Genomic DNA, 22,083 nt, shown 5'->3' on the forward strand with positions numbered 1-22,083 from the left:
GCGGGGAGAAGGGTGCAACAATGAATGAATGGAATCCCAAAATCTCTGTAGATGTTCAATGAAATGAAAAATAAACAACCTAAATTTAAAAAAAATTAAATCCCTTAAGATCACTAAACTTTTCATTAATGTTTCATTCAGTGTAGAGCTAAATTCAGTTCTCAGTATGTTCTCCCAAAAGCCATCCATCCATAGCTTAGAATACTTAAAATTTTTTTACTTCATTTAAAAAAATGATTGGAAAGCAATAGATAGAGATTGAAACCTTATTGAAAGTGAGTCTTGTGCTTGGCATTTGAAAATTAATAGAATGTACACCCTTTCTCCTCTTTGAATGTGACAATCAGAAGAGCCATCAGCACTTACAGCCCAAGATTCCTCCTGGGCCACCCATTTTTTTCTTCAAAATGAAACCATTAAAGATGCTTGAGAAACACCAATAAACCAACATAATGGTCATAATCAGGGCTTTAGCATACCAGCATACTAGGAATAAAAAGTAAACCCAAGTATATAATTTAATGTATGATTGGCACTTTCAAAATCCCAAATCATGGATACTACAGTGAAGAGTTCTTAGAGACAGTGTTCCACCTGAGGGTGGAACAGTGACGAATGTGAGCCATTCCCATTCTCCACCAGGAAGAGTGTCTGTCTTTGACTCCTTGGCTTCCACTCTTCTGCTCATGCAACATGGTGGGGAAGCTTTTTGCTGTGCAGCTGGGGATTGTGGGTAGTGAGTTTTAAGACTTCACAAAGGGATCAGCTTTAATAGATCAATTTTGGGCAGTGAGCACTGATGGCATGGAGAGCAGAGAGGACAGTGTGAAGGAGGGAGGGGGCATCTGGAGAGAATTCTGACTGGAAGCGGGTCTGAGTGCAGTGAGCAAGTCTTCAGAGGCCTAGGGGGTGCACAACGCAGCCAGGGGGAGGCAACGACCTGCTGCTTAGAAATTCAACCTGACATTCTAGTTCTTCCAAGAAAGCTGCAGACTGACTTCATGAACTCTATTTCTTAGGCTCATATCTGGGGTTCTAACACTTCTCTGGGAAGTTTAATACCAATATCTGAGTAGAAAATAAGCCCAGGCAAATCAAAGGATGATGAGGAACTGTCAGTAGCCAGTTTTTAACACTGAGGCCTGTTACATGTTGATGGGGAGTCCTGTAAGCCTGGTCAGGGGCTCTGGGGCAGGGTGATGGGTCACGTATGGCAGGAAACAGATGCTCCACTCACTCTGAGTCATTTAGGAGGCTTTACTAAACAGGTATCTTATGAACATGTGGGCAGAGTTAAGGGAGAAACAACGCAGGTTGGTTAGTTCAGTATCCCAGGGGTTAAAATAACGGTTACTACTGAAAGGCTGAAGGGCTAGGGGAGGGAGTCTTTTTGGTTTGTTGAGAGCTTCTCCAGTCTGAGTGTGACCAGAACAGAAGCCATTGTTTCTTTCAGATATAAAGGGTTGACTATAGAATTAGGGCATTGGAAGTGCAAGAGGGGAGGAGGGGAGGACAGAGCACAGGGACATTGCCAAAGAGATGAGAGGAGTTGCTGTGAAAGGCCTTGGCTTGAAGTTCCAAAGCTTGTAAGCAGCTAAGGCAATTCTCGAGAATCTTCTAGAAGTTCCCACCCATTGCTCCAATTTACACAGGCAAAGTGTTCTCAATAGCTTAATGGAGAGCCACTGTGAATCGCACCTGCCTACGCATTGGCAGAGAACTAGAATTTCGTTGCTTGCTCCCACGTCAGTATCAGGAGATCTTTCCTCCAGGCCTGTTGGGTTTTTTCCTGGAGAAGGAGCCTCTCATCTCCTGCCCGTGGTATCTGGCTGGTGTTCCTCAGCGGGGGGCTCCATTCCTGGGTTCTGCTGTGGTGGTGACTTGCCACTAAGCCTCTTCTCCATCCTTGGCTGCTGTTCACACTCCAATAAAAATCTAGTCCTGATGGGTAGCCTTGTCATTAGAGAAGTCCAGAGTGAAGGCTACATAGTGGTGTGGACTTGGGGGTGAAGAGATTGAATAACAATGAGTTTTTCTTTCTTTTCAAGAAGAGTGGACTGGGGGGAAGGGGTGGGTAGGGAGAAAAGTGCAACAATGAATGACTGGAAACCCTAAGTCTCTTCAAACGTTCATTAAAATTAATTAAAAGAAAAAAAAATCTAGTCCTGTCTTGTTTCTTCTCCTGCACCCCTATCCTTATGAGCATACTCCCATTTTGTTCTTTTAATGTAATTTTACAGGGATCTGAGTGGGAGAGAAACCAAACACAAACAGTATATTAGCATTAACGAGAAGTGTGCACTTTTTGGTATAATTGGGTAAATTAGATACTTCAAAGTCCGGCAGTTGTGATTTTTAAACGTTTTACTTGTTTAATTTGACTCATTTATTATAAAATAATTGTTGTTATGTGCCATCGAGTTTCCTAAGACTCACAGCAATCCAATGTACAACAGCCCTAAACCCTGCTCTATCCTGTGCCAATCTTACTGTTTCTGACAGACCTACTCCTATTACCCCAGTCACTGAATCAATCCATCTCATTGAGGGTCTTCCTCTACTGTGCTGTCCCCTCCACCCTCCCAAGCAATATGTCCAAACAATATCAGATGAAGCTTCAGACCCTTGCCTCCAAGGAGCAGCCTGGCTTAACCCTCTCCAGGACAAACCTGTTTGTTCTCTTATCAGTCCATGGTATATTCAATACTCTTCTCCAACACCCCAGCTCAAAGGCATCAATTCTCCTTCGGTCATCCCTAGTCATTGCCAGCTCTCTGATGCATAGCAAGTGATTGCAAAGACCATGGCCTGTATCAGGCGCACCTTAGTCTCCAGACTTATATCATTGCTCTTCAGTATTTTTGAGAGGGCTCTGGCAGCAGGCTTTCCCAACACAATATGTCTTTTCAATTTACTGGCTACTGGTGCCAAGAGGGTTGATTGTGGAGCCAACCAAACTAAAGCTATTTACAATCACAGTCTCTTCACCACCTTTCACGATGCTGCCAATTGGCCCAGTGGTGAGAATCTTTGAGTGGTTTTTTTTTAAAAATATTGACCTTCAATCCATATTGAAGGCTGCAGTCCTTGACCCTCTACAGTAAGTGCTTTAGGTCCTCCTCAGTTTCAGCAGGCAGAGTTGTCTTATCTGCATAACGCAGATGGTTGATGAATCCTAATCCAATCCTGACCCCTCATTTCTCCTCATGAGCACAGCTTCCTGGATAATCTGTTCTGCATACAGGTTGCAAAGGTATGGAAATGGACACATCCCTGGCATATACCCTTCCCAGTTTTGAACCATGCAGTGTTTCCTTGCTCTGCTCTGATGACTGCCTCCTGATCCAAGTACAGGTTGTGAATAAGCGTGAGCAAGTGTTCTTGGATTCCCATTCGTCTCAGTCAGCCACAATTTGTTGTGGTACACACAGTCAAATGCCCTTGCATAGTCCGGGTAACACAGATAGACATTCCTCTGGTACTCCCTGCTTTCAGCCAAGATCCATCTAATATCAGCAACAATATCCCTAGTACCACGACCCCTTCTAAACCCAGCCTGGACTTCTGGCATTTCTCTGCTGATGTGTTGTTCTAGTCGGTTTTGGATAATCATCAGCAGAATCTTGCTTGCTTGTTATATTAATGATATTTGATAATTTCCACACTCTGTTGGATCATCTTTTTTTTGGAATGGGAACAAATATAAATCTCTTCCAGCCAGGTGGTTGTCCTACAGATTTCTTGGCACAATTTGGTGAACACATCTAGGGCAGCATCTCTTTGTTGAAATATATCAATTGGTATACTGTCAATTCCTGGGGCATTGTTTTCTGGCCAGTTCTTTCAGAGCAGCTTGAACTTCTTCCTTCATCACCACAGTCTCCTGCTCATACGTTGTTGCATGAAATTCTTCTGTGTCCACCAATTCCTTTTGGTACAATGATTCTGTATACTCTTTCCATCTTCTTTTAATACTTCCTGGATCATTTCATATTCTGCCCAGAGCATCCTTAAATATTGCAACTTGAGGCTTGAATTTGTTTTTCAGTTTCTTGAGCTTAAGAAATGCTGAGTGAGTTCGGCCCTTTTTATTTTCTGACTCCAGCTCCTGGCACATTTAATTATAATACTTTACTTTGTCTTCCTACGCTGCCCTTTGAAATCTTTTGTTCAGCTCCTTAATATCTTGATTTCTTCCCTTTGCTTTGGCTTCTCGGTGCTCCAGTGCAATACTCAGAGTCTTCTCTGATACCCATTTTTGTCTTTTCTTCCTCTTCTTTGTACTGACCTCTTGCATTCTTCCTGGATGGTATTTTTTATATCTTCCCACAGTTCATCTGGTCTTCTCTCATTAGTGTTCAAAGCCTCAAACATGTTCCTGAGATAGTTTTGAAATTCTCATGGGATAGATAGGCTCAAGGTCATATTTTGGTTCCTGTGGATTTGATTTAATTTTCCTCAGCTTCAGCTTAAACTTGCATGTAAGTAGTTGGTGGTCTGTTCCACAGTCAGCACGTGGCCTAGTTTTCACAGCTGATACTGAGCTACTCCAGCAGTTCTTTCCACAGATGTAATCGATCTGATTCCTATGCATGCCATCAGGTGAAATCCATGTGTATAGCCTATATGTGTATAGTTTCTATTTCTTAGAAAACGTATTTGCAATGAATAAATAGTTGATTGTGCAAAATTCTGTCATTCTATCTCCAGTTTCTTTCATTTCTGTCACCAAGTCCATGTTTTCCAACTACTGATCCCTCTTCTCTGTTCCTAACTTTTGTGTTCCAGTCATCCATTATCATTAATACATCTTGATTGCATGTTTAATCGATCTCTGACTGCAAAAGTTGGTAGAAATCTTCTATTTATTCTTCTTTGGCTCTGGTTGTTGGTGCATATATTTGAATGATAGTGGTATTCACTGGACTTCCTTGTATGTGTATGGCTATTATCCTGTCACTCACTATACTGTATTTCAAGACACATCTAGAAATGACTTTTTTAAATATGAAAGCAAACCAATTTTTCCTCACCTTTTTATCTCTGGAGTAATAGATCATATGATCATCTGACTTTAAAAGCCCCATGCCAATCCATCTCATCTCACCAATACCTAGTATGTCAATATTTATGCATTCCTTTTCTTCATTAACAACATCCAATTTTCCTACATTCATGGTTATCACATTCCACGTTCCAATCACTAGAGTCTGCTGACAACTGTTCCTCCTCCTTTGTGTTTCTTTACTTGCGGGCTCCACCTCAGTTGTCCGATCTGCTAGTCTAAGTGTGTTCTTTTGTACTGAGGGTTTTAGAAGGCCTGCTCTTTTGGAAGTGGATGGCCAATCCTTCTTCCTAGTCTATTTTAATCTGAATGCTCAGATTTAGAACAGTATCTTGACAGATAAGCATTTTATGGAAAAGAGGAGATGAAAGATATTTTCCCAATCATAGAAATAACCAATATTTCAGTGTTAGATAAAGAAAAATATAAAACTACAAAGCTATAAAACAGATTAAGATGGAAGGAACAGTTGCTGTACCAGAAAAGAATATTGTGGACCTCTGCTTCTCCCCAAACGGAAGCAATTATTTGCTTAAGATCTTTGCTTTTTACACAGTCACTGTACTAGAAAAGAACTGGTTGGCAACTGAACTATTTCAAGAAGTTGCATATGACTAAGAACTAATGGTGCTGATGGAAGGAGGCCAGGCTGCACTGAACGCATTGGTGAAAAAAGCTTCCTCTGGCAGTTGACAGAATACCAAAGAGGCAATTCAACAAACAGACACAATTGGAAACACCTACTCTTCTATGCCAAGCGATGTGGAAACCACGAAATGTGGAAATGATAAAACATTATCGTCAATAGTACACGTGAGTAAAATCTTGGTGAAGATTGCTAAAAAATGGCTGGAGCAATACATAGAGAGGGGACTTCTAGAAATTCAAGTTAGATTCAGAAGACACTGTGGCATGAGGATTATCTGTGCTGGTGTCAAATGGATCTGGCTGAAAGCAGAGAATACCAGAAGAATGGTCATTTCTGTTTTATAGACTGTGCAAAGGCATTTGACTGTGGGACCATAACAAACTATGGCTAACATTGTTAAGAATGGGAATCCCAAAACACTTAATTGTGCTTATGCAAAAACTCTCCATAGATCAAGAGGTTTAAAATCAGGAACGGTGTGTAGTCTTTTCCCATCCTTTATGAATCTGTATGCTGAGTAAATAAGAAGCTAGGCTATATGAAGAGTAGTTGATGGACAATATCTACTAACAATAACAAATAGGAATTTCAACTCATGAACCCCATGGAAAAAAAGCGGGCTGTTCGTCCAACTTCAGAAGATACTTAGTCTCTAATGCCGCTGGCTTTCAATTCGCAGGCTGCCCTTTTCCTGCCAAAGTACATAGAGCATGCCAACAGCCTCTTGGAACTTGCCTGTCCTCCAAGAATGGGACTAGAACCACATGAGAAGTAAATCAAGGACAAAATGTTGCATAAAGGAAACAATTATTAGTTTAAGATCACTGCTTTTGCCTAGGGAGCTTGTTTGAAAGAAAGGTAGCATGTAATTTCATGTAAGGTTGAACCTTTCACTTTTATTTGGGTCCTGGGAAAAGGTTAGATTCCTATCAGATAACTTGCTTGTATTGTCTACAGTTGAAGATATATGCGTATAGAAATCTTTTCACAAATTTAATCATGAGTACATGTCAACTGTAATTTCAAGCTTCTCTCTTGGTTAGGATGTGTTATTAAAATTGAATGTTTAAGCAATCATTGTCAGACTGGATGTAAGGTGAGGGGGGAAGACTGTATAATTAAAGATTCTAGATTTCTAACTTTAGGTCAGTCAGAGGGAAAGTAGCTAGTTTTCTGAGAAGAGCTTCATCTCATTAATTGCCAGAGAATTGCTACAGCATTCCCCCCGCCCCCCACCATCCCAGGAATTATGATTTTTTTTCCTGGAAGAAAGTTATGAAATCTATTCTCTGTAAGTGCTGGTCCAGATCAGGTTTAATTTTTCTTCATCAGATTTATGAGAAAAACCAAAGGTGATTGAGAACGCTATAGGGGAAATGTGTCTGATATGCTTGAGCCCACTGTGGTAGTCGCTGTAGTAATCCATTTCCTGGAGCATCTTACTGTTGTTATATCCTTCTTTAAAGGGTCTGGAGGAATATTCTGTTGGAAATTAATAGTGATTATCAATTACCTCTGCAATAATTGGTAATTATGGAGGACTATGGAGAATTTTCATCTTCTTGTTTCTTAAAGGAGCTCTGGTTGTTGTGTGTGTTATGAATTGTGCTACTAACTGAAAGGTCATTTGTTCGAATCCACCTGCGGCTCAGTGGGATACAGGTGATCAGTTTCTTCCCATGAAGGTTTACAGTTTTGGAAACCTCATGGAGAATTAACAAGTTTTGATTTTTGTATCTTTAATGTTTTCTACAGTTAAAAAATAATGAGCAACTGTTGTTGTTATTGTTGATTGCATTTGAGTCGAGCATGACTCATAGTGACTTTATGAACAAAAGGCCTGAAGCCCCTCTATCAAAGTTCATAGAGTTTCCAGAGGCATGTTGTTTAGGAAGTGGATGCCACTCCAGCTTCCAAACCTATCATGTGACTGTTTTTATGTGCCATTGAGTTGCTTGTGATGTACAGCACCCCTATGTACAGCAGTTCTGAAGCCTGTCCTGTCCTGAAGCAGTCTCATTGATTCAGACATGCCAACCCCCATTGCCCCTGGTACTGTATCAATCCATCTCATCCGGGATCTCCCTCTCCTGTGCTGTCCATCCACCCTTCCAAGCATGATGTCCTTCTCCAAGGACCAATCTCTCCAGGCCACATGCCCAAAGTATGTGAGGCAGAGCTTCAAAATCCTAGTCTCTAAGGGGAGACTTGGCTTCACCCTCTCCAAGACAGATTTATTTATATCTTTACTGACATCGTTGCTCTTCAGCATTCTAGAGAGGTCCATGACAGAAGATTTCCCCAATAATTTTTTAGAAATTTTAGTACAAGAGTATTTTAAAGAAAACAGTCTATTTGAGCAGCACAAGGGTGTGTATCAGTGGAATGCATTTTCGTTACTAAGGACCAACCAGTTCCTCTGATGCTGGGCTCAGGACTGAGATGAACCAGTGGTTCTCATGCCCTGGCTGTGTCTGAATTTCCCCCCTCTCCCCCGAGGGCTTGTTACAATGCTGATTGCTGGGATCCCCTGCTCAGTCTACACACTAATGCTAATGTTTGGTCTGGGGGGCACATTTGAGAACCACCAGGAAGAACTTACCAGGACCTGGCAAGTAGAAGCCCAAGGCCAGGGCTGGCAAGCAAAGCAAAGAAGTTGAACTTCCCACTTTTGCTTCTGGCTGACCTGTAATTATTTTTTAAAAGAGCAACTCGATTTGACCAACTCTATTTAATAAGAAGATGTGCTAGAAATGAGTTGTGCCACATCTTATTAAGTGGGCGCCTGCTTCAAAGACTTTTCAGTTAAGTCCTATGGCCTCAGGGGCCTGAGAACCATCTGGGTGTGAGGCCTGGACCATGTTTAATTTTTCTGCATGTGAAGATCCAGTTTTCCCAGCACCATTTAGTGAAGACATTCTTCTTCCACTATCGAATGGACTTAGCACCCCTGTAAAAAAATCAGCTGATCATAGATGTGTGAGTTTATTTCTGGACTTTGAATTCTATTCCAATGGGTTTCATTCTGTTGTGTATACAGATGCTATGAATCCGTCAATTCCGTGACATCCAACAACATATGTCTCTTGTTATTCCAGCACCAGGCGGTTTTGGTTTCAATTGCTCTATATTTTAAAATCAGAAAGTGTATGTCTTCCTACTTTGTTCTCTTTCATCATTGCTTTAGCGGTGTGGGGCTCTTGCCATTCTATTTCCAAAGAAGATCAAGAATTGGTTTTACTAGTCCTGTGAAGAAAGGCGATTGGCATTTTGATTGAGATTGTGTTGAATATTCAATGCTTTGGGTAGGACTGACATCTTAAGAATATGAGAACTTTCAATACATGAATGCGGAGCATCTTTACAATTATTTAAGTATTCTTCGATCTTTCCCAACAGTGTTTGTTGCTTTTTTTAATCGGGTTCAATTCTATAATTCCTTCACATCCATGGTTAGATTTACTCCCAGGAATTTTATTCTCATTGTAAGTGGAATTATCATCCCTGATTTCCCTTTCACATTTCTTATTGCTTGTGTATGGGAACCTAGGTGATTTTTTGTTTGTTGACCTTTAACCCTGCAACTTTACTATATTCACTTTTCATTAGATTCAGACTTGAGCTCATTAACCCCAGACTTTCTTTTGCACGTGGTTCATTTCTCCATGTACTCAGCTTCTAAAACTAGGCAACAAAACATGTCTCTTAAATTCTCTCTTCTTTGTAACTGGCTTCAAATAGTGTCTCATCATACCCTATCACTGAAATGCCTCTAGAATGCACCATCTCATGGTGGATGGATGTTGTTTGCCCTTACCTACTCTGGCCCGGACCAGCCCCTCTTCTGCAGGGCTCACTGGAGTCCCCCTTCCAAAGCCAGTCAGTTGAGAGATTTGTGCTCCTCTTTGCTGCCCACAGGGTTTTGTACCTACATTTGCTTGAACATCTTGTTCACAGATTACAATCTGCTGTTAGAATGGCATCCCTGCCACTTCCACTCAGACCTTCGTAAGCCCTCTCACAACTCTGCTTCCCAACGTCTGAGAAGTCTCACTTCTCCTTCTTTCTCTTTGGGAGGCCAGCAAATGTCTGTGGGCACCCTAGACACTCCGCTCCATGGCCACCCCAGTCTGTGATGGGGACCTGGGATTTGACTGAAAGAGAAAACCTTTTTTGCAAGTCAGTGCATACTTGCAACTCTTTATTATGAATAAGCTCCCTGTCTCTATTTTATCAGCTCCTATTTTTTTTTAATTGTTCTGTTGGGATAGTTGCTTCTTATGTTAATGCATAAGATTATGGTTAATACTAGCCCTCAACATGGATTACACTTCAAAATTAAGACAAAAATCTTCACCACTTGGATCTATAAGAAACATCATGGGATAGATGGAGAAAAGATTGAAACTGTCAATAATTTCATCTTACTTGGATCCACAATCAACACTCTTGGTACCAGTAGCCAGGAGATGTATTGCACTGGGAAAGTCTGCTGTCAAGGACCTCTCCAAAGTACTGAGGAGCATTGATGTCAGTTTTAATATTAAGGTGCACCTGATTCAGGCCATTATCTTTTTCAATCATTTGCTAAGCATCTGAGAGTTGGACATTGAATAAGGATGACAGAAGCAGCATTGATGCCTTTGAGCTGTGGTGCTGGAAAACAACACTAGAGAAGTCTCGTGGACTGCCAAATGAACAGACACAATGTCTTGAGAAAAGTGCAGCCACAGTGCTCCTTGGAGGCAAGGATGGCAAAGCTTCGTCTCACATACTTTTGGGCTTGTTGCTAGGAGAGGCTATTCCTTGGAGAGGGACATCATGTTTGGAAAGGTCTATGAAAGAGAGGAAGACTTTCAACAATATAGACTGACTTCAGCAATGGACTCAAGTATGCCAGAGATAATGAGGATGGCACAGGATAGGACAGGGGTCAGATCTGTTGTTCACAGAGTTGCTCAAAGTCATACTTGACCTGAAAGCACCTAACAACAATAAGTTAATGCCATTTATTTGACTGAAAGTTGTTATCACTTATATCAAACTTAAGACCTTAAATTGAGATCTTTTTCTGATTAGTATTTGACTTGCAATTTAATTAGGGAAATGTCCTTACACACGAACTTTGTAGTGTCTCTGTGTGTGAGAGGTATGGTGTATAGGAAGTAGAAACCATATTCCTTGTTAATCTCCTAAGACCACTCTTCTAATTTGTTGTTTGTTGTTAAGTGCCATTGAGTCGCTTGCGACTCATAGCGACCTTATGTACAACAGTCCTAAACTCTGCTCTGTCCTGTGCCAATCACACTGTCTCCGATACACCCATCTCGATTACCCCAGTCACTGAATCAATCCACCTCATAGGGGGCCTTCCCCTCCTGCGCTGTCCCTCCATCCTACCAAGCATTATGTCCCTCTCCAAGGACCAGTCTCTCCTCACAACATGTCTAAAGTATGTTAGACGGAGCCTTAGAATCCTTGCCTCCAAGGAGCAGCCCGGTTTGACCCTCTCCAGGATGAATCTGTTTGTTTTCTTGGCAGTCCATGGTACCCTCAATACTCTTCTCCAGCACCACAGCTCAAAGGCATCAATTCTTCTTCTTTCCTCCTTGGTCATTGTCCAACTCTCTGATGCATAACAAGTGATAGCAAAGACCATGAACTGTATCAGTCTCCAGAGAGACACCATTGTTCTTCAGTACTTTGTAGAGGTCCCTAACAGCAGACTTTTTTTTTTTTAAGACAAGCAGCATCTTGGAAAAATGATGGGAAAATGTTTCCAACAAGGCAGTCTGTACACTGGGGATCTTTTGGTATGTTTTAGGTACAAAATTCCTGCACTCTTTGGATTTGTAAGCAAGAACATGCTACTTCCATTTTATAGCTTTGTCAATTATTATTGTGATCTTTTTTAATAAAATCATTCATAAACATTGTTTCATTCATGTACATTGAATTTTATACAATCATTCATATACATTATCACCCTGTCCCATCCAGTCCCACTGCATCTTGTTCTTGTCTTCCACCCCCTTTTTAAAAACAAATTAATTTTATTGATTTTAATGAACATTTACAGATATTTTGGATTTCCATTCAGTCATTGTTGCACTATTTTTTCTGCCCCCCCAAGTTCGTTCCTTTTTTTTGCCCTTGTAAGTCTGTTTTAATTGTCCAATTGCCATAGTGATTGTCAAAACCAGTTCTGATTAATCTCCTTTGCCAGTGTGTCCTTTGCCATTCCCTATCACTCCTCCCTGAGAGAGATATTTCACCTGATTCATAAGGAAATGGGGACAGCACATTCTCTTAGCTACTTCTTGCTGAAAAGGGACGCTGTAGGTTTCAGGGTGAAGATCTTCTTTCACTACTCTAAAGGGCCCCTTTTGCAATAAGAAACATGTAGACTATAGTGGCGATTGATTTTGGAATTTAGGTGCACTGTTATCAGTTGTGCTTAGCCATATCCTTGAAGATGCATCATGGAATTGTTGCAGCCTAGAAGACACAAATTTAACTAACAAGTTAAAAAGTACATGAGTCAAAAATTAAAAGCAATAATATTCCAAGTAGAGGTTCTAACAAATCAAGTTACAGAGGGACGGTAGTTCTTAAAATAAAAGGCTTATTGACTAGCACTTTGTCTATTATAGTATAAAAATTAGGAACCACAAGATGTAGAGGCTCAACTCTGTCATTTATGGTTCTTAAGTCCTGGACCAAATTCCATCTACCACTGGGTTGTTTTACAGCTCAGAAGTCTGCATGCAAGGCAGAGGTGAAGTAAGGAACAGCTTATGAGGTTTTCAATTCCAACAACTAAGAAATAGTGAGAGGAGTTGGGACCTCAGAAGGCTTTTAGGACCAAATAATAGGCTCTTGCATCCAGGAGAAAATTAATATACTTACCAGTAATGTTAACGCTCACCCACAGCTCTTTTGGGAGGATCTAAATCATTGAATCGTCCTCCTTTGTTTCCAGCTGGGAGCTGGGGCATGTCAGTCCTGTCAGCCACAAGGACCTGATGTGGGCCACCCTTGGCCATGTGTCCTTGAGATCCACACTTAAAGCAAGTGAGTGGGAGCTTCCTCTCTACGCCCTTGCCTATCTGTGGCTCTCATCTGTGACACTGTCTACTAAAGTGGCCCAGCTTTCCACAGTGGAAGCAATTCTGACCTCCTTTATTACCTTGGGGTGGCACTGTTAATGGGTAAGACTTCCTTTTCCTGATACAGGCCCTAAACTGGCAGCAATAGCTGCCCCAATAATTTTGGCCATTCTCTGGTCTTTTCTCTTCCCTCTAGATCCCAGTTGTTAAAAGAGGGAAAAATTTAAAGAAATATATAATAATTTTGAACAATATTTTAAGATTAAGGCTAGAAATATTATCAATATGTTCATTTACAATGCAGAGATACATGTTCCAATGCAGTTCCTATTTTCCATAAATGGTTTTGGTATGAAGCATATTGTAAATGTGGATACAGTCCCACTATTCCTCCTCCATGCCATATTATAGTGTTATTACCATGAGCAGTTATAAATCCATTGCCTTCCTTACTTTAACTTATTTTTTTTACATTTATATTTCTTATTAATTTCAGTAAAAATTTACAGAGGCTTTGGATTTCCATTCATTCATTGTTGCACATTTCTCCCATTCCAAGGCTCCCCCAAGAACACTACCCTCTTGGAAAAGTAAAATTCTTTCATTGTTTTACAAACCCTCACCCAGGTTCATTCCACCATGCAGCTTTCACTCTAGACTCCTGTCATGACAAAAATACCTAATCACATATTCCTTTTAAACAGTTTTCTCCCTCATCTGTTTCAGTGCAGTATACATTACTGAAACCATCTTTCTCAGTCTCTCTCCAACCCCAAGGTCAGTCCTGTTTTACAGCAGTGGCACCATGCAGTATTTGTCTTTTTGTGACTGAGATACTTCACTCAGCATAATGTTGTCCAGAGTCACCCATTTTGAATAATATTGCATGAGTTCCTTGTTTTTTCAAAGCAGCATAGTATTCCATTGTGTGACTATACCACAGCTTCTCTATCCATTCGTTTGTTGATGGGAACTTGAGTTGTTTCCAACTCTGCTATTGTGAACATAGCTGCAATAAACATGGGTGTGCATATATCTGCTTGGATGTCTGTTATGGTCTCTTTGGGGTATATTCCCAGTAGTGGAATTGCTGGGTCAAGTGGTATCTCTATTTGCACCTTTTTGAGAAAGTGCCATACCGCCTTCCACAGGAGTTGCACCATTTTATACTCCCACCAACAGTGAATAAGGGTTCCAGTTTCTCCACAACCTCACCAGGATTTGTTGTTTGCTGTTCTGTTAAATTTTGCTATTCTTACTGGGGTGAGATGATATTTCATAGTTGTTTTAATTTGCATCTCTCTTAGAGCTAGGGATTTTGAACATTTTCCCCCCATTCTTTTTTTTTTATTTTATTGAGAAAAACATATTGGGGGTACAGGGAGGTGAGGGTTGGGGGCAGAAGGGTGAGGATGGGCAGGGATGCAGTTGCAGAGCTGCAGAAATTGGTTAGTGGGGGGAGCAGGTGAAGGAAATGGAAAGGATCTAGTGGGGACCAGATGCTACAGGGGAATGATAAGCATTTTCCAATGGTATTTAAACCAACTGTCTTATTGATTTGGGAACTGGATGCAGACTCTCTGGCTGCTTCATGCTAAACACAGGTGTTGATGTGAAGGGCTAAACACAGGTGTTGATGTGAAGGGGGAAAGGGAGGACACTTTATCACCTTACTGGTGATCTTGGGTTAAGGCTGCTTGCCTTCTTGTTCTGTTAGAAGATATTTTCCTGTCATTTGCTGCCCTCTGGACTGCAAAGTCTTTTCCCAGGTGGGTCCAGTGGGGATGGCTGATTGAACCCAGAGGCTCCATCCTCTTTTGCTTCTTTAGCTGGCAGTTGTATTTCCTTTTTGTCACTGGCACTGGGTTCAGGTCAGGTCTGAAGTAAAACTCAGTGTTAAGGTTACCTGTAGGAAAGGGAGCAAACCTAGAGAGAACAAACTTGTGAGTTACAAATAGAGGGGTTTTGGAGGTGCTGGTTTCAGGTTTACTGGGGGAGAGGGTGGCAGAAAGTAGCCTAGATAAAATTCTGTGGATACCCTAGGCATTTTTTTTCCCACCCATGGGTCAGATGGCACAATCTGGGGACTGAGGAGCTCACCCTGAGGGCCATGACAGCTCGCCCCGAGCCGAGGGCCGAAGACAGCCCGCCCCGAGCCGAGGGCCGAAGCCAGCCCGCCCCAGGCAGAGGGTCATGACGGCTCGCCCCAAGCCGAAGACAGCCCATCCAGAGCAGGGCAACACCCCCCATGGGCTGGCTTGTACACTCCCCCTCTAATTGGCCCCACTCCAATCTGGTCCCCTCGCCTGACCAAGTACTAATGTGCCCAGGGACACCATCTCCAATTCCAGCACCTCCACTTTTACTCCCCCATAAGTGGTCACACTATAAAGTAGGTGTCACTGCCCTTCCCCTTTATAAATGGCCAAGGGAACCTGAGAATTGTGAACAGGCTCAAACCAGGTCTAAACAGCTTTTGGCATAAGCATTCAACAGATCAAAATATGTGGTGCATTTAGGATGTCAGTCCTCTTGGACATGCTTCCACTGTTAAAGTGTCATCAAGTATACAACTCACAGTTACTTTCAACAATCTGTTGTATCAGTGATCATCTTCTCTGGCTGTCCAAGGAAACCCAAACCTGCAGGCAGCAGGGCATCCCCCATGCGGGCGCTGGTGGGCACACGTCATCTCCTGTGTATCATCTCGCATGCGGGCGGCTGGTGGGCGCGCACCATCTCCTATGCATAATCTCGCGCACGGGTGACCTGCGGGTGCGCACCATCTCGTGTGCGCAGGCGGCTGGGGGGGCGCCCGCCATCTCCCACGCATCATCTCCTGCATGGGTGGCTGGCGCGCGTGCTTCATTTCGCGGGCAGGAGGCCAGTGGCCACCCGCTTCCCGTGCCGCCGCCATCTTGGCTCCAAGAATTCTCCCCAGAACAAGTCCACTTTGCGGCAGTGTGGTAGCTCCGCTGTACCAGTCTTGGGGAGGCCTGGTGTCTACCATCCATCTTGGGTGAGGGAATCCACAGGTTCCAGCTGTGGGAGACTCATGGAGTTGCTGCAGCGATGTGGAGCGGTGTGGGCTCTGCGGGAGGGGGTTGGGAGCTGTGGGCCTCACAATCCTTGAATACCTGTTGTTGAGCCTCAATCTTCACTGAAGACCAGTCATCAACTCTTTTACTGTTCAATTATCAATAAACAGAAGTTTGTTGAAGGCTAAAGTGGCCCTGTTCCAAGTGGTCTGCTGCTCCTGCAGCTCACCACGTTGTCTCCACCTCTGCCGCCATCTTGGATCTCTGGATTTTGAACATTTCTTCATGTGCTTGTTAGCCATCTGAATGTCGTCTTCGGTGAAGTGTCTGTCCATATCTTGTGCCCATTTTTCTATTGGATTCTTTACCTTTATCTTGCTGTGGTGCTCAAGTATTTTATAAATTCTGGATATAAGTCCCTTATCTGATATGTTATTACCAAATACTTTTCCCCAGTCCGTGGCTTCCTTTTTTACCCTGTTGGAGATTTTTTGGATGTACATAGGGATTTGATTCTTAAAAGATCCCATTCATCTACTTTATCTTCTCCTGGTTGTAGGTGTTCTTGTCTTCTAATGCTGGTTTTTCTCGTTACTTCCATACGTAGCAGTTAGAATTCTTCTGTAAGGAATAGTTGCCCCTTCCCCCTATTTGTTGATTTTAGTCAGTTACTTATTTTTACTAGTGTGGACTGATACTGATTTTATTCTGTGGGTTATAATCCAACCATACCATTATTTATCTTGTTGCTCAAACTGTTCTGGCTTTGGCCATTGGGAGCACTTTTGGCTTAGCTCCTGGGTCCTTTTGACATGTGCCCATCCCCCCTTTTGTGAAGCATGTCCAGACCTTTTAACATCATGAGACTTTCTTACAGTTCTCCATAAAGCTCACTGGAAGCACTACATAATGACTGTCTTTTGTAAAGCACTTTGCATGTAATTTCTACTAAAGCACAGATGATATGATATTAAAGGTTATCAAAGCAGAATATCACTCATTGCATGAAAATTACAGATGTCAAGCCCCAGTACTTGGAGAGAGCAAATTTTGGTGGGCTGTAAGTGCCAGATAAGGAGGCGCTCAACTGCTTCAATTCTTACCCAACTATGTGTCTACCTCCGAGCAATCAAGTGAGGCCTTTTAAATCATGTGATAAGCATTTTAGGCGTGGCAGCTCTCTAAATGGATTATCTTCTCCAGTAGAAATGGGAATTCAGCGAGACAAAGATGTGGCATTAAACATAGTTGTATTTCTCTAGAGATGAGGTCACATAATTTGAAACACAGCACTCAATATTCTGTTAAAAACACTCTTGGTGTACAAATCTTCGTTTGTGCCTCAGTTCTCATTTTCTCAGGGTATATTCCAAGTAATGTAATAGTTGGGTGATATGGAATGTCTATGATCAGCTTTTTGAAGAAGCGGCACTCTGCCTTCCAGAATGCCATTTTACAATCCCAGCAACAATGTATGAGTTCCTTTCTCTCTACATCCTCTCCAACATTTATTACTTGCTGTCCTGTTAAACTTTGCCACTGTTACTGGAGTGGGATGGTACCTCATTGTGGTTTTGATTTGCATCTCTCTTATTTGGAGCATTTCTTCATGTGTCTGTTTGTCATTTGGGTATCTTCCTCTGTGAAAATTCTTTCCATGTCTTTTGCCCATTTTGTAATTGGGTTATCAGTCTTTTTCTTGTGGAGACCCAGGAGTAGTCTGTAAACTTTTGTTATAAGACACTTTTCTGAGATAGTATTACCAAATGTTTGTTCCCAGTCAGTAGGTTTTCTTTTCACTCTGTTGGAAAAAAAAACCTTTTTGTTACACACATGGATTTAATCATTAGAAAGTCCTACTCATCAATTTTATCCTCTTCAGATTATACATTTCTGGCTGTATTTGGCAGTCTCTTTATACCTTGGACTAGCGCTTCTAAACTTGATCCCAATTTGTCTCTTCGCACCCCCCCCCAATTTGTCTCTTATGGTTTTGGGCTTTACTCCCAGGACTCTGATCCAACCTTGAGTTGGTTTTTGTGTGTGATGTGAGATGTGGATCCTGTTTCTGCCCTCTGCAGGTTATTATGGACAAAACAATACTTTTTATTTTCATTTGAGGTTTGTAGACTGCACCTCTTTGGTGGTTTGAACCCACCAGCAGTTTCAAGGGAGAAAGATGACAAGTAAATTATTGCCTAAGTTGGGAGGGACTGGAGAACATTATGCTGTGTGAACTCTCTCAGTCCCACAAGGATAAATAATGTATAAAACCATTATTGTAATATGAGGGTCTAAGAGGGGTGGAAGAGGGTAGAACCAGAGAGATGAGGAAGTGCAGGGGGAGGGGTGGTTAATCATGGGGTTGTACAATTTGATGGGTGAGGGAAATTGAAAGAATTGGCTCTCAAAAACAAGGAGATAGATGTTTGTAAATAAACCAGTATAAAATTTAAAACAAAACCAAAAAGAAAATACAATGTAAATAAAAGAGTCTCTAAAACAAAAGAAAACAACTCTTGGAAGAGGAAGGAAGGATGAGGAATTAAGCATCTCCTCTCTTCAGCAGCTGGACATGTTTCGATAATAGCTTCCCCTTTGCTGGTCAGCAAGCGCTCTTTAAAGGAAGGGCGAAAGATCAGAGGAACAATTCAGAAGGCCCAAACAATAAATGCCCAAGAAAATGGAAGATTTAAGTTTGGAATTTAGCTCCAAAGTCACTCCTGTGGAGTAGAAATCTACTCATAACTGAAGCACCATTGGGTTTCTGAGGCTGTAAACGGTGAGGGATGAGACTGTCATCTTTATCCCTGGAAGCTGCTGGTGGATTCAAACCATCAGAGAGATGCGTTCTGCAAACCTCAGATGAAAAAAAAATATTTTTTTTTGTCCACAGCACAAATATCATATGAATAACTCTCAGAGACTGGGGACAGGGGAGAGTGGAGATACTGTTTAGGGGGTACATATGGCATTTCTATTTGAAGTGATGAACTTGTGGATATAGTGATGAGTGCATGACCAGGCCAACATAATTAACATCACTGAATTGTACACTTAATTGTTACAGTGTTTTGAACAGAGGAGACAGAACTTCTTGTTGTTAGGTGCCAGTGAGTCATGTATGACGTTATGAACAATAGGTATGAGTCCTGACCTATCCTGTGCCATCCTCATTCTCTCTGATCTACTTGACTCCACTGTTAAAGTCACTGTGTCTGTTCACCCTTCTAAGGGTCTTCCTATCTTTTATTGACCCTCTGCCTTTCCAAACATGATGTCCAAGGACTGGCCCCTCCTAACAGCCTGTTCAAAGCATGTGTGTTGAAATGTCACGATTCTTGCCTCCAAGGAGCACCCCGGTTGCACTTTCTCCAAAATATACTTATTTGTTCTCTTGGCAGTCCATGGGATATCCAGTATTCTTTTCCAACAGCCAGGTCAAAGGCATCAATTATTCCTGTCATTGTTATTCATAACTTAGTTAAGCATTAAAATTAGGGAACAGATCAGGAATTTTTAAAAAGGTAAATTCTTGCTCTCAGTTTTTTTGTGATACCAAAATGCCAAATCCCTGGTCACTGAATCAATTTTGATGTATAGGATAAAGCAGAACAGCCTTATAAGATTTCCTATATATAAAGCTTTAAATAAATGTGTGTGTGTGTGTGTGTGTGTGTATTCCCGCCCCCCCCCATCTATCTACCTTTCACAGAAGCATACTGCCACATCTTTCTCTCATGGAGTGGCTGGTGGATTTGAAGTCCTGATGTCTCGGTTAGAAGCTGATGGGTGCTTAGTCCCTGTACCTCCAGGGCTCCTTTTATGGTCTGCTGACAAAGTTGTCCATGCAAGAAGCAACCCTGCCTCAAGGAGTCCTCCAAAAGGTATGTCCTGAAACAGATCAGAGCTAAAATGAAGTTTTCTGTCTTGTGTTAAAGTGGAGGAAAAGAAAAAAAGAACTGAGGTCTTCCCCAAAGAGGATAGAGAGAAGAGTGAGATTAAGTGGGATGAGAAAAGCTGCTGACTTTGCTTTTTGGTGGTTTGAGTTAGGTTGGTTTTTTTTTTCTTTTCCATTGTTGTTATTTTTATTTAAAAAAATAATTCTAGAGAGTTTGACCACCATCATATTGGTTCCTGAGATGTCAAACACCTCCAACTGTCATGTTGTCCTGAGTGACTGTTCTGAGAATGCATGGGCCAGTCAGCAATCCTCAGCACTTCAGATGCTGCTGTTGTCCCTGTAGTTGAGCATGACTCTTAGTGACCCATGAACAACAGACTTGAACCATGCACTGTCATGAACCATCTTTATTATCGCTGATACACTTGAACCCATTGCTGCAACCATTGTGTTAATTCATCTCTCTGAGCCTTTCTCTCTTTTGCTCACCTTCTGCATTTCCAAGCATCATGTCCTTTTCCAAGGTGCACTCTGGCTGCACCTTTTCTAAGCCCTACCTGTCTGTTCTTTTGGCAGTCCATGGGATATTCGGTACTCTTTTCCAACTCCACAACTCAAAGGCATAAATTATTCTTCTTCAATCCTTATTCATTATCCAGCTCTCAGATGCATAGTGATTGACTGAAAAGACCTGAGTTAGGCACACCCTAGTCTTCAAATAGACATCATTGCTCTTCAGTATTTTGGAGTGGTTGTTGACAGTGGCCATTTCCAAAGCAGTATGTCTCCTTATCGCTTTACTTGGTACCAAGAGTGTTGATTTCATATCCGAGTAAGACAAAAATAATCTACAGCTTCAGATGCTAGCTGACCACTAGTCCAGCTCAGCTATTTCCATGCTGGAATATGGCCAGGGCACCTTCTGGGGTTTGGATCTTTCCCTGAATAGGTTGTGATAATTCAGTGAGCCTGGCTTTGGGGGAGAGAACCTCTTCTGGAATTGCGATGACCCAGGTCAGTTTTAGGTGGGGCTCAAGGAAAAAAACAAGTCTTCGGGATTGCAGTGTAGCTTCTTGTCGCAAAGCCATCAAAACTCTAGACCTTCCCGGGATGCTTACGTATGTAACTTGTATAGAAAGATAGTGCTGATTTCTTGTTAATGAAACTCTGAGAGAAGTTTTGAAAAAGCTAATTTAACAGTTTCAAGAACATCTCAAGACCTAACAAATTTACAGTATGGTGGCAGTCCTATATTAGGTGGTGTTACTACGTGCCATGGAAGTCAGCTTTTGTCACCTGGGGTCCAGTAATCCTCAGCCTTCCTCATGTTTTCAATGACCAAAAAGCTTATCTCTCTTCATTTTCTGCCTGTTTCCTATTTCCTTCACTATCTCTTCCTACCACCAGAGGGTGGAGAGAGAAAGGAAATACTTCCCCTCTGTAAAAAAATCAAACCCACTGCCATAGCGACCCCTTCCTTAAAGGGCCGAATGGAAGTGAACTGAGTTTCCAAGGCTTTAAGAAAGCCTCTTCACCCATGGAGCAAGCCCATCCCCCTTTTTCGGTTAGCAGCCGAATGCTTAACTACTGCATCACCATGGCTCCTAAAAAGAAGTAATGGGGCTGTAAATTTGGTCAGCAGAGTATCTTGTGAGGCAAAGTGTGGTGGTGAATGGACCCCCGTGAGAAGCTTCTGAGATGCCCACAAATTACCTGCATACATTTTAGCGTCCACTCGCGGATCGGTAGCCTATGTGTGAGCACGTTGATGTCCTTTGGGCAGGGAGCCTCAGGGAATTCCTGGCTCCATCCCACTGCTGGTAGAGGCCTTGGCCAGCCACACCTGGCCAGCGCCGCGCCCCAGCATCCCCCTCCTCGTCGAACTCCATTTCCCTCACATCACGTTCCACGTTGAACTGCACTGAACCGCCTGATTTTCTTTAACCTCTCAACATCCCCCTTTAGGAAACCTTTTTCTGGGTTGCCGCCCCCTCCCGGACTACATGCCATCACCCTCTGGACCACTGCCCGCCCGGAGGTCTTCCCAGGTGTGGGTGCTTCACCTGCCGGAGATCACCTCTTCCCACAGTAGCTCCACCTCCCGTCGGTTCCTCCCCGCCCGCTCCCTCCCCTTTCCCACGTGCTCCTCCGCTGCCTGTGCGCCCACAGACCCCCAGCGCCTCTGGTCTCGAGGAGTCTCGCGGCACTTTCTGGGACTCGCGCCCCGCCGCCGCGGGTGGGAGGCGGCAGCGCAAAGCTGCGTACCCCCGAGTGGGCGGTGTGTGTGGGGCGCCCACAACCTGCGCCGGCCCTGCCCC

General features: G+C 42.6%; 1 protein-coding gene across 1 annotated transcript in view; it reads left to right on the forward strand.

The window, feature by feature from the left end:
• Positions 1-22,083, forward strand: part of LOC102871799 (chromosome unknown open reading frame, human CXorf23) — a 122,324-nt gene that overhangs the window by 99,936 nt on the left and 305 nt on the right. Inside the window, exon 10 of the mRNA XM_006893825.1 lies at positions 21,935-22,043. Within this exon, the coding sequence (XP_006893887.1) occupies positions 21,935-22,043 (109 nt within the window). The remainder of the gene's footprint in view (positions 1-21,934; positions 22,044-22,083) is intronic.

The sequence above is a fragment of the Elephantulus edwardii genome, unplaced genomic scaffold (assembly GCF_000299155.1).
Source record: "Elephantulus edwardii isolate Elephantulus edwardi_28Jun2011 unplaced genomic scaffold, EleEdw1.0 scaffold00131, whole genome shotgun sequence".
Taxonomy (NCBI): domain Eukaryota; kingdom Metazoa; phylum Chordata; class Mammalia; order Macroscelidea; family Macroscelididae; genus Elephantulus; species Elephantulus edwardii.